Consider the following 13,664-nt stretch of genomic DNA (forward strand, 5'->3'; position numbering starts at 1 on the left):
TTACAGAATAACAATACAAAGAAGAAGAACAAAGAGAGAGAGAGAAAGAGAGAGAGAGAGAGGAGAAAGAGAGAGAGAGAGAGAGAGAAGAAGAAGCGTAGGAGGGGAAGAGAGGGAAAGGCTGCATATAAGGAAGTAATGATAGACATAGAATGATGATAGAGAGAGAGAGGTCATGACGGGAAAATGAGAAATATAGAGAGATCATGAAAAAAGAAAGATAAAGAGTGATAAATTTGGAATTTAGGAAGATTGGTGGATTTGTAAAGGGGAGGGATGGAATAAAAGAATAGAAAGGATAAGGATAGCGGAGGTGTGAGAGACTGATTTATGTAAAATCACACACATTTAACAACACTGTTTGATCATTATAGATGAAAGGACAATTTATTATGCCATGATCTTAGTACTGCTCTGTATCTACAAAAAGTAAGCTCACTGGAAATATACATGTACTACAAATCCAACTATTGTATTTTAGCTAAATTGAATTTCACAAAATAATATCTATAAGATATCATATCTAAAGAATTTACGTTGATATTGTTTCATTTTCTTTATAGAGTGAAAAGACGTTTACCTTGTCTATTTCATACTTTTATACCGTTCATAAGTAAATATATACAATTTAATTAATTATGTTGCAAGATTGTTATCAACTCCCTATTTACTTTAGATTATTGATTTCATAATTCGAGGTCGGAACACGGGTACCTAAAAAACATCGTCATAATTTTATTCAGCATATTAGTGATTGGCCCAATGGAAGCACTTTAAATTCATACATTTCGATACAATTACACCATGCTTTTCAATTCTTATCATATAAATCGCAAACACATTGAATTTTAAAATGTCAACTTACGCCTTTTTCATTTAAACATCACCTTTTGTAATGATAAATTGCATAAAACATGATTGCAACTAACTTCGACAAATCTGTTAGGATGATTTTCTACGTCTTTGTGATCATATTTGATTAAAAAAAAACATAAAAAGAGTTCTTAAAGAGGTAAGTCAATTCATATTGTTTCCTTACGATCCCAATATATAGAATAATGATGTAGAAATCCATTTGTATGCAATATATTTACTAAGGCATGAAACTCATAACATGAGCGATAAAATGTGACAAACACAGTCAACTTTATTAAAAAAAACTTGGTTTAGTGACAATATCGTTGAACAGTCAAGACCTACATTGCATGTATTTGTGTTCTCTTTCGTTTCAGGTTACATACTAGTCATAATATTGAATTGAATGCAAGGCAATTGAGCTGCAAAGCGTCAAATACACCAATTTTCTTAACTGTATTTACTTGAAATCTAAAATATCTAGGCATACATGAACATGTATATTCAAAATTGTACTCGATTAAGCACGTAGTAATGAAAAGCAAGGGGAGGGGGCAAAGTGAATATTTACAATGCAAACAGTTTTTGGCTTAATCAAGAGCTTACAACCGGGAATGTAGCAAAATATTATTTGTAGAATAATTCAAGACACTAAATCACCACAAACTGAAGAGAGAGGGGGAAAAAAAGAACAAAACTGCAATCCTGGTTACTAAACCATATCACATTTAACAACCCTTAGCTAATCCATGTACTCTAAAACAAAAACAAATAAAGTACGCATCACCCCAATAAAATAATGATTCGAAGAAGAATTTTAATTCAAAAGATATTTCAGTATTCTAAAGAAACCGACTCGGCCCAATTCTTGAATGTCGATAAGATATAAACCCGGCTTATATAAGTCAACTAATTTACGACGGTTCAAGTGCATCCCTTTCCGTCCCATACAAACTATTCTCTACAAACTACTCTAACATATAACAAACTAGTCAGGCTTGAAATGAATCTTAAGAAGCAAATTTCATTAAGAATTTTTTATAATTTTTTTTTTTTACATATAGTTACAAAATTATCGGGCTTTATTCTGAAAACTATGTTGTCTTATTTGCTAGCTAAACAAATGTTAAATTAGTGCGCTAAATCTTTGCACTTATGTGAGATTTAAACCTGGCTTATATGTAGATGCTTTGCAAGAATGCAGGCTGTTGCCTTTCATGAATGGTCAGAATGCAGCATGATGTTTAGAAGAAATATAATTTTACATTAAGCTCAATGACTTTCACATATATGAAATATTAATTTCCATTCTGAAATCAAATATAAATCATGGAATACAAACAATAACCTTAACATACAAAAACTTTCTTAGAACATGAGTATTAAAATGCATCTTGAGATAATTACATGCACTTGCTTTACAAGTAATAGGTTCATAGGATTTTTTTTTAAATCACCACAAAAACAAACATAGATACAATAACCGTCGCTACAATGTATGCCAGGCAAGCTATGCAAGCATTATTTCAGTGATTTTTAAGTCTGTACAATACAGGCTTAAATTAGATAAATCGGATTTGTACAAATAGACGGTCTGAATAAATGGAAAACGGTACCAATGGACTGCCTGACCCGATAGGCATTAGGACCAATGGATATGGTACCGTTGGACATTAGGACCAATGGGTGTTGGTACCGAATTGTATGCAAGTGGATCAAATTACCTCAAGGTACCTCGGATTTACCTTTTTTGTATCCATCCTTACTTTATAGGATATGCTAGCATGAACTGCCGGGTGAATGTACACAAAAAGCACGGCATCTGTTTAATACGTTCTTGTTTTTTAGTCTTTTCTTCTCGACACACCATACGGCCGTTGACTCGAATAAGGATATTTACCATGTTTTCTTTGTCGTAACACTCCGTGATGACTTCACATAGGTCTGTTACGAACCAGGATCCTTCTTCCTCATTGCGCCACGCCAAAGTACCTGACAAGATAATAATGTTGTTTAAAAAAAACACAATTCTACTATTAAGAATAGATACCTTATAGACTGGAATTCCATTTTTTAAAGAGTGGAGATTGATTCAAATTGATCGTGACCTGAGTATTGATTGCAACTCTGTAGTAAAGAGATAGGGTTGGTAAGTTTTTAATTTGACTGGAGGACTTACAATCAATCCAGATCAAACCCAAATCAATTCTGTGCGAGATTGAGGCTAAACTGCCACAGTCTGGCCGTAAACACATTTACAGAGGGCCAGTTAACCCTCCGTCGACCTGCCTTAAAGTAGATATTCATTGATTTAAAAACTAACTTTATTTTCATTATTGCAAAGTTGAAACTTTGATTCGACAAGGTTATCAAAATGCAATGCCTGGAAGCAATCGAAGTAATGATTATTATAAATTACAAAACGCTTAAATACAGCCCCGGCATAGCACCTGAAGAGCTCTCCGAACGCTGCTGAGGTGTGTAAGATCACAGTATGGACATGATGGGCACAAGCAGACGATGTCCCATGCAGACATCTCACACATTTTCAGTGCCTGTGTTTCCATCTTCTCTTGAGTTCTTTCTGTTACTTCGCTACCATCAGGCTAAATGTATAATCTATTGCCTCATTCTAAACTCATTCTTATCTGTCCAAGAGAAATGGGACTTGCTTGAGAATAAGATCAAACTAGTCGTGAACGAGCATGTTCCATCAAAGTCCTCCAGTAACAGAAGAAACCTCCCATGGTTTGAAAGGAAGCACAGCTAGACGGCTCTGTAGGAAAAAACAGAAGCTGTACAACAAAGCCAAAAAATCTGAGGATAATAAAGACTGGGAGATCTACAGGACCTTCAGTCACTCTCTCAGAAGAGAACTTAACAGTGCTAAACGGAACTACGTCTCAGATAACCTGTCCCACTGTACGGTCGAGAACCCGAAGGCCTTCTGGTCATTTTGTCAAGAAAATGAGACAGGAAGAGTCTGGTGTTGCTGATCTCAAGGTTTCTAACAAAATCATCAGCGATGACTTGGAAAAAGCAGAGGCTCTCAGCAACCAATTTGCTAGTGTATTCAACATCGAAGATACATTAGACGTTCCAACCCTGGGAAGGAGCGGTGTTCCTGACATACCAACCTTGACCATAACGAACGAGGGTGTTCTGAAGCATTTTAAAAAGGTCAAGCCCAATAAAGCCCCTGGACCAGATGGTATTTCACCATGGATGCTACATTTGTGTGCAGAAGAAATCACTCCGGTGTTGACAGACATCTTTCAGCAATCTACGGACGAAGGAGTTCTCCCATCTCAGTGGAGAGATGCCAATGTCTGTGCCATCTACAAAAAAGGGCCCAAGGAAGAACCTGCCAACTACCGGGGAGTTTCTCTAACAAGTGTGATCAGCAAGATATTGGAACATGTCATCCACTCTCACATAATGAAACATCTAGAGGCCCATGGCATCTTGGCGGATAACCAACATGGTTTCAGGGCAAAACACTCTACAGTGACACAGTTGATCCTTACTACCCATGACTTGACTAAAAATGTGGAGAATGGAGAAACAACCCACATGGCAATCCTTGACTTTGCCAAGGTGTTTGATAAGGTGACCCACGAAAGATTGATTGGGAAATTAGACTGTCATGAAATTAGAGGTCCACTACTTCAGTGGCTGAGACATTTCCTCACAGCAAGGACACAGAAGGTAATCTGCAATGGCACTTCATCAAAACCTAAGAAAGTCTTGTCAGGCGTACCGCAAGGAACGGTACTCGGCCCACTGATGTTCTTGCTGTTCATCAATGACTTGCCAGACAATCTTCGCAGCAATGCCAGACTTTTCGCCGACGACTGTATCATCTATACAAACGGCAAGTCCAGAGAAGAATTGGATACCCTCCAAGAGGATCTCCACCAACTCGAAGCTTGGCAGAGCAAATGGGCCATGTCTTTCAACCCAGCCAAATGTACGGTCATGAAGATCTCCAACAATCGGGACCCACCGAATAGGAATTACACCTTCTGTGGTCAACCACTGCAAGAAGTGTCTTCTTTTCCCTACCTCGGTGTGGAAATCGACAACAAGCTGAGATGGGACACTCACTTCACGAAGCTCACCTCCAAAGCCAACAAGGTGCTTGGTTTCCTAAGAAGAAACCTCTGGTTTTGTACCAAGGCCATCAAAGAGTCTGCATACAAAACGCTGGTCAGACCTATCCTGGAGTACGCCAGTAGTTCATGGGACCCGTACCGCAAAGGGGACATTCTTCTCATCGAATCGATTAATCAACGGAAGGCAGCTAGATTCTGCATGAATGACTACAAGCAACAGAGCAGTGTTTCCCAAAGGATCAAGGAGTTAGAGTGGGATTCACTGGAGAATCGAAGGAGGATTGCCAGACTTCAACTCCTGTACAAGATCATAAACGGAGAAGTGGGAATCAAGGCCGACACATATACATTCAAACCAACATCAGAGGGGGGGAAGAACAACTAGAGGGAACAGCAAAAGAATCCAGAGGGTACTGATTAAGAAGGACGTGCATAAATACTCATTCTTCAACAGGACAGTAGCAGAATGGAACCTACTCAAGGAGGAAACAGTTATGTCTACCTCCAGTGCAGTCTTCAAGCAGAAACTTCAAATGTGAAACACCTCTCCTTCCGTAGCACAACCACGACCATACAAATCAAAACGTTGGTGAAGTACAGTTAAACCTGAATCTACCGACGCAACCGAAACAGAAACAAAAACAGAAACCCCGCGCATGGTTTTATTTTAATGACAAATGCAGCGATACAAAAATAAAGGGATCTGTCGCTTGTAAACAAAATATAAAGACGCCATTGTATATTCAGCTGCACACACCGCGGTATGTTCGGCGTTTCAAGAGGAAACAAATGCCGTCCTTAATATCATTCCGTTTTTTGTTTTTAATTTGAAAGTCTGGTTTCTTTGATTGTTAATTAACCCCTATCCTGTGTATTTACAAGCAGAAGATTTTAGTTACAAGAATCGGGTCATATCCCCCTGAATGGTTTGACATGCCATTACATTTATAAACACTTAACTCATTATAATTTGACAAATAATAGCTTTGCTATTATGTTCATTCTTTATGGGACGTCGTCTGCTAGGTTAGTATTGGTCCATATGGTGACGTCATTAAAACATCGTTATTTTTCTGGCGAATCTCTCGCATTTCCCAGCTGCTATGGAGGTAGTTGTGTTTGTATTTTAATAAATTACCCGATATGTAGTTGACCTAAAACTTGTACGATGGCCATCTGTTAGCTTGCCAGTTTGTAGTGATGCATTAGTTGACATATTTGTGATTTTCTTTGAATGACTCGGTAACATTGTTGAAGGTTGACGAAAAATTTGTGTAATTTTTGTATGAAATGTTACTTATTATAGTCCTTATACTGTACTTACCCTCTTACAGGCAAAAAATCCTGAGAAAATCCTGAAACCACAAAGATATTTATATATCTTTTTTATGAAGGTGTCACTGGTCAACACCTTCTAACAGTGATTGACAGTAAATTCTCCCAACCATTTTTGAATTTTCCCAACCGTTTATCCTTGAAAAAAAGTCATAAAACAGGCTATAAAAAATCTGTCAACACTTAAATGTCTGGAATGGTATATAGAGCCAATTCATTGCTTTGTGACGATTTACGTCACCTAAAATATAATTAAATCGTAATATAGTTGGGAGAATTAGGGAATTTATCAGATCAGTTTTTCCCAATTTTTATCGTTAATAAGTTTTCACTCAAACTTTCAGATTATCTTTACTTGTACATTTAGCATTGAAGTCACTACTTCAATTAGCACCATTTTCTCTCATCTAAACAATGTTACTGAGTCCCTTTAAATTTTGTCAGCGCATTCAGACCAGACGGGGTCGTGTTAATTAAACCATGTGTGTCACTATGACCCCGATTTCCAACACCGATTAGATGAGTATGCACACGAATGCATGGTGAATAAATGTTTTTTGTTGTATTGAATGCTTTTTATTTCAATTTTTTAAGGATTTTTCCTGTATTATGTATTCCTGTAGTATGTACATGTATAAACGACCGCATGTGGTTTAACCCGCCTCAAAAGCCAGACGTGTCCAGAATATCGAAGCATAGAGTCAATGCTATAAATGCGTATTGACCTCAATCACTGCATATTTATTGAGAGGCAGGTGTAATACACAAATACACACACACCACACACTGTTGTAATAGAACCGATGTGGTTGATCGGCAAATTTGACAGCAGACTTACAACTTGAATTTTTAAATTATTCTTTTTAACATCAGTAAGTTGAAAAAAAAGTAGTTTACTGCTATCAGGTGTCATTAAATATAAAGTACCGATTTTTAGTAAAATCAGTTGAGTTTTTTACAGTGGTGTTTGAAATGTTGAGAATCAATACAACAACTTTTAATACACAGCCAGGATAGTAATGCAGCTAGGTGTCCCTGGAGTTAGCTCTGAACATGCAGACAAATAACGAATCATACCTTCTGAGGTTGCATATGCAATTAGAATGTCCGAGTTGACGGGGCGGTAGGCTGGCTGGAAGTCTGGCTGGGGGTCGTTCTTCGTCTTCTCATTCGACACTGTTTCTGCGTTATCAGACGATTGTACAGAGGGCTGCATCTTATCCCCACGACATGATTGGATAATGAAGACCTTTGGCTTGTCTGGTAGGTAGACATAAAGAGAGGGATGATCTCTTAATAGAAAAATTGAAATTTTGACATATTATTTGGAGTCTAGCAACTTGTGTATTCTCTGTGATAATGTATACTGTATAGTAATGCCAGAATGCAACTTATATATAAGGTCATATCGAGTGATTTCTGTATTGTCTGATATATCGAATGGACAAATGGTACACACACACACATAAGACGGTGTCAGACACAATTTTCCCGATCTTGAATTACCTAGATAATTCACTTACGTAGGTGACGGACAGAAATTTCCCTCAAGAAATCCTGTGAAATGTCTTGGTAATGGAATATTATCTAAATAGCTTAGCTAATATCTAAATAGCCATTTTCTAGATAATCAGCCTTTGTCTGACACACCCTATATAGAGTACCACTCATAAACACTATTTTTGTTTGAAATATCTCATTTATTATAATAAATTCCGTCTTTTTTTAGGGGGGGGGGGGTATATTATGCACATTATAAACCAGCATATGCTCACAAAAGAATTGCAGGCTCATACAATACCTCCACATTACCTTTCTTTTCCTGGTAATGCTACAGCGCGTCTGACATAGCAACTCCTATATTAGTATTATATGGTCATTGTAATTAGGTTGTCAGCTCTGGTGAAGCTACATACCACTGTCTTTTGTTAGCTCACTAATGATTGACAGATGATGTCATTTAGGGAATGAGATCTGAAGCATCTTTTAGGGTGGAACTTAGCAGGTTTGAGAACATTAAACAAAATATTATTTGTATGCAGCCCTGCACATCAACATGAATGGGATTTCAACTGACCTTTAAAACACTGCAAACGATTTACAAGCACATACATCAAAAGAAGAAGAACAACAAAAAAGCAAATGGTGTTTTGAGAAAAGGGAAACCCCAGCAATACGTCATCATTTACAAGTCAACATAACTAGATAATGTATCATACATCATTGAACAGGACAATTTCCTCCCTTGTCATATGATAATGTGTTTTATGAGGATAATGCTTCAAATTGATTAGCCAACTATAGTGATTTAATAATGTCAACATTAATTCACCTATCATTTGTTGATCAACAAAATGGGCTTTAATCTCTACGCTTTCATTTTTGTTTTCTCACATACATTTAATCTCATTGCCTTGTTTATAATAAAATGTTACATTGATTCTGGAGAGATCGTACGCCTAGTTCAGATACATCGATGATGCTGTAAACCGCTGACTCTTTTTATTATGACGTCAGTGTACTACACTTCACATTTCTGTATCATATGACACAAAGCTCGGTGAATACACGTAGGATCTTTGTTGTGCGAAGTTTACCTCTTGTTTACCTCTTCATATCTGAAGGACCCCTTAGGATGAGTGCCTTGCCTGACCAGGCAACATCTTTGTCATGTTACGGAGTGGAATCAATACAGTATAGTTACTACTTCAGTGAGTAGCTTTGGATTATCGATTAATCTTTTTTCAATTTTGTATATTTGTATTTTCACATCCATCATGATAAGGCTTGTTCAGATATGGCAAAGTAAACCGTAGCAAAACAGTCACCACGGTTTTTGTCTTCTGTATAAATGAATAGCAACTGTGCACAACAAAGTCCTTGGCAATGCGCGAATTTACTGAGCTCTGTGTTTAAAAAAACAAAAATAAAAAGCATTATATGACACTTAATTTACGTCATCGAAAAAAAAAGAACGCAACAGTTTTGCCGTGTCATATTTGAAAGGGGTCTTTGTCAGTAGAGACTAGAAAGAATGCATCTTTTCGAAATCAATTACCTTTCATTGCTGGTATCTGGTCACCATGGAAATTGCTGACGATTTTCTCAACCGACATCCATTCACCATCAGCCATCTGTACTCCATCCTACGAAACAATTAACAAAGAAATGATTAGTATACCCAGACGTTGTATGTCGGACATGTATTGTATTTGGACAGTTGATTTAAAACAACAGTAGAAGAAGTTTACAAGCAATATTTCATAAATCACTAAGACTAATGTTGGACAATAATATAAAGGAAAAATATTCATGAAATTTAGTGATATCTGATGAACCTTTTCTGTTATATCCAAAGGCAAAAGAAAAGTCGTTATGTTTAGTAAGTATCCGGACGCCCCCCCCCCCCCAATCATACAAGATCAAAGAATAGCCACGAATAAAGACTTACTATGCTTCATTCTTGTCATTTACATGCACTCTGATGGGTGCATGTAAATGAAAAGCTTTAGTAGGTTTGTATTTGTTACTATTTTTTCAACAATAAATAATCAAATAAGGTTAAGATGTTGTTAAACCTCGTTGGCAGTACCGGCAGAGCTGTATCAAACAATCAAGCCAGCATTGGAGACATCTTCAAATTCACTTTGATCATTCATGCATGAAATATGCATCATGTAAGTTGCATCAAATGAAAGAAGAGGAGATTAGCCTTCCAAATATGTGTCATTTACCAATTATAAATGTGACTAAGTTATGATAAAATGTCGATAATCCTCGGTTTCGTTTTTTTTCTGGGACGCACTGTATATATGTACATTATATACAAATGTGAAAGTTACAGCTTTAAACCATATTTTAACTTCTTTTCTGTCAGGTTTATTGCATCTTTTGAGAGCAAGGTTTTCTGGAAATTAGACATGTTTCATTACAGATCACATTGACCAAATGTGACATCATATTAGCGAGAAAACAGAGAATTTCTGTAAGCCTGAAAAGTTTACAATAGCACATCAATTGTTTTTAAATTCATCATTCATGTTACTAAAAGGAATTTTTAATGAGGAAGGCCTGACATATCTAAACTAATTTTCATGATTCGTGATTTCTTCTAAAATTTTGGAGTGTAGATGAGAGGGGTGTAGTTGTATTTGTGTTATGGCAACACTACACTTTGCTATTTATTATGTTGTTTATATATTCAAATTTGTCATGATTGTAAAGTGCATAGAGAAATATTCAATTTATTATGCACTAAATAAATATTCTCTTTTATTATTACTATAACACACATACATGACCAGAAAAAGCAAATATCTCTGAAAGTTGTTAGTCCACTTGTAATGCAGTACATTGTGCTGTTGTTGTTTTCTTCATGAATAAGAAATATTTATAATGTAAACAACCATTAAACTATCTAAATTGGCAATATTTTTGTATACAAATTGGCTATTGTCAGTTTAATTTAGTGATAAGCATTCACATTAGTTATTCAATAATTTGTTTTAATTCAAACATTATTTGGAAGAATGAGTGGTGCCAATTCGAAAAGGAAGAGCTACATCATTGAAACCTTAATAATGAAACTATGAAATTCCATGGGTTACCTTCATACGCCCGTCAGGTCCAACCGTCTTTGGTGCTCCATGTGTGCCCAGCATAAAAATGAAGCTCTTGTAGATACCCTTCAAAAGTGTATCCTTTACATCTTTCAGGTAATCCTCAAGCTCTTTCAGAGATACATCTTTCTTGTACTCAAGGTGATAGTCCTTGAGGACATTTTTAAACAGATTATTGATGTTTTTCTCATCAAACTCAGCACCTGGAGAGGGGCAAAACAAACATTCTCTGTCACCTTTTCAATATCCCAAATCATTCAATATTGTCATTTTAAACACAGATGCGTCATTCTCCATCACCTTAAAAAAAACGAAATTGTTCAATATCATAATTTCATACACAGATGCGTTATTCTAAGTCAAAAATAAATGATGGCTAAATTTAAAAAGTTCATCTTTCTGTTTATCACCTGTCAAACTTCACACGCAAAGGCTTGTTCAGATATGAAACGACAAAACCGCGTTGGTTTATGTATAATTACTCATGTAGATACACAGCTCTGTATGTTATAACACAGAGCTTGGTGAATATGTGCAAGTCCTTTCTTGCGCGCGCTGTGCCATTAATTTAGTGGCTTTTTTGCTGCAGTTTACTGTGCCATATCAGAACAAGCCTCAAGAAGGGGATTTTTTCTGAAATCAATTTCATTAGAAACAAAAAAAGAGCTTAAGGGTTTTCCCCTTTAAACAGAAACGGTAAACGGAAAAAGCAATACTTGTAAGAAAACAATGACCACAAATGTAATCATATATCACAGTATCTACAGAAGGGCAACTCAGTAGAACTTGAAAATCACATTTCTTGATAGTTTCCATTTGAAGGAACTAAGAATAATTACATTGTGAACAAAAGCATTCAACGAGAGGCAAATAAGTTTTTAAGTTTGAATGCCAACTTACAAGGTATATAACAGAAACTAAAAGGAAGAAAAAAGATTATGAAAAGCATGTGATCCATCATAGGGGGGGAGGGGGGGGGGGGGGGTAGTGAGCACTAATTTTTGTTTTTGCTCCAAAAAAAATTGAAAATCTCGCCGGTCGAAAATTCGCTCAGTGGGGGGGGGGGGGGGGGGGGGGGGGGGGGTAGTGAGCACTAATTTGTTTTTTGGGGGGCCCTCGAAAAATTGAAAATTTGCACCCCCCCCCCCCCTTGAGCGTCAGGGGGGAGGCCTTCTCCGAAAAAAGGTCAAATTAACGTTAACAAATGTAAAAATCCACATTTTTTTTCCCAGGGGGGGGGGGGGAGGGGGTGGGCCCTCCGGCCCCCTTTCCTGGATCCGCCACTGAACTAAACTCCTTTTTTAAAGTTTTGGAATTCAAATTTGAGCATCGATTCCTCTCTCCTTACTATACTTGATTTTGGTATCATTAAAAAGCCATGTTGCCCCGTTTGAAAGAAATGTACACCTGGATATTGGGCCAAGTCAAAAGTGAAAATTTAGGCAAAACTGCATTGCATTGCAACAGGGAATTCTACTTTCATTATCATTCATATATGCAACTCAAAGTAACATCTTACCCTTCCGTTGACCTTTTTTTCCAGTGAAAAAGTTGTTGATAAAGAGCACATAGCCACGCCCGGGCTCGTATTCAGTGGGAAAATCAAACGGGATGTTAGCTGGGACCAGGACGCTGTCTTCGTATTGGCCAGATGTAATTGAGCCTGCTTTTGATTGCACATCAGCAATATCATAGGGGAAACAATAGATCTGATTAGGATGTTGTTAGAAGCAGTGGCTAAAACTGTTTTTGTTGTTGTGTCACTTGTGTGTGACTTTTGAATTGCCATTTATTTCAATCGTTATAAATGGACTTGCTGCATTGTCATGAAACATTTTCACATGTCTAGACGTGAAAATACATTCTACCATAGCCTTCTATTGTACTATTTATCTCGGTAAACATCTATCCAATTGAATTCAATATTGCTGAGAGAGATAGAGAGACGCAACAAATATAAACTGAGATATAGCAATATCATGTTTGATTGTAATCCATTACCAAGTTCTCAGAATATCGTGATTACAAGCTATTTTTCATTTACATGTATGACTCTTTGATCTTTGACCCCATGACCCCAAAATCGAATCAATTCATTGGCTCTGCAAGATATATACATGTCTTAAGTTTGATGGTAATCCGTCCATCGGTTCTAATAAAAATGTGATCACGAGCCGTTTTTGCATACAAAATGAGCCCTTTGACCTTTGACCTTTGATCACGTCACCCCAAATCTAATAAGTTTATTGGCTCTGCAAGATACAGCGGGAATCCATCAATCGGTTCCTGAGATAACGCGATCACGATAACGGGACGTGCGTATACGGACAGACAACCCGAAAACATAATGCCCCCGCTACTTGCACTTAAGGCAGACATTGTCGAATTCATAGGGAGGATCGAATGATGTGAGTTATATATTGAAGCTGGCTGCTGCCTTTTTACAGGACTCGAGAACAGGGTCAGGGAAACTGGTTTGGTAACAAAACCTACTCATCGATGCTCTAGAGGGTGCTGTTTATGTTATGCGTAACCACTGGTGCGTGAAAATCAACCTTACGTGCAATAATGAGATAAAGATACTGTGAAAATTTGAGACAAAACAAAATGGATATGAGAAAGTTATGGCAATTTACGGTGTTTAGGGGTCAACTTTTACAGAATTTTAGAGATTTTAGGCGGAGCCGATTTCGGATCTCGATTGAGAGTATGAAGACGGCATTTTGAAGACGAAAGAAAA

At 37.0% G+C, this 13,664-nt stretch overlaps 1 protein-coding gene across 3 annotated transcripts in view; it reads right to left on the reverse strand.

Moving 5' to 3' along the window:
• Nucleotides 1–370: 370 nt before the first annotated feature.
• The window catches only part of LOC100891245, a 45,925-nt gene continuing 32,631 nt past the window's right edge, over nucleotides 371–13,664 (reverse strand). For 2 of the 3 annotated variants that reach the window (XM_030997745.1, XM_030997747.1), the window contains 5 exons: nucleotides 12,444–12,590; nucleotides 10,913–11,127; nucleotides 9,364–9,451; nucleotides 7,383–7,565; nucleotides 371–2,847 (listed from right to left, as the gene is read on the reverse strand). In XM_030997745.1, coding sequence (XP_030853605.1) covers nucleotides 2,618–2,847; nucleotides 7,383–7,565; nucleotides 9,364–9,451; nucleotides 10,913–11,127; nucleotides 12,444–12,590 — 863 coding nt within the window. In that variant the 3' untranslated portion in view covers nucleotides 371–2,617. The remainder of the gene's footprint in view (nucleotides 2,848–7,382; nucleotides 7,566–9,363; nucleotides 9,452–10,912; nucleotides 11,128–12,443; nucleotides 12,591–13,664) is intronic. The other variant, XM_030997746.1, reaches the window with a different exon arrangement.

The sequence above is a fragment of the Strongylocentrotus purpuratus genome, unplaced genomic scaffold, assembly GCF_000002235.5.
Source record: "Strongylocentrotus purpuratus isolate Spur 01 unplaced genomic scaffold, Spur_5.0 spur5_scaffold_4, whole genome shotgun sequence".
NCBI classification, from domain to species: domain Eukaryota; kingdom Metazoa; phylum Echinodermata; class Echinoidea; order Camarodonta; family Strongylocentrotidae; genus Strongylocentrotus; species Strongylocentrotus purpuratus.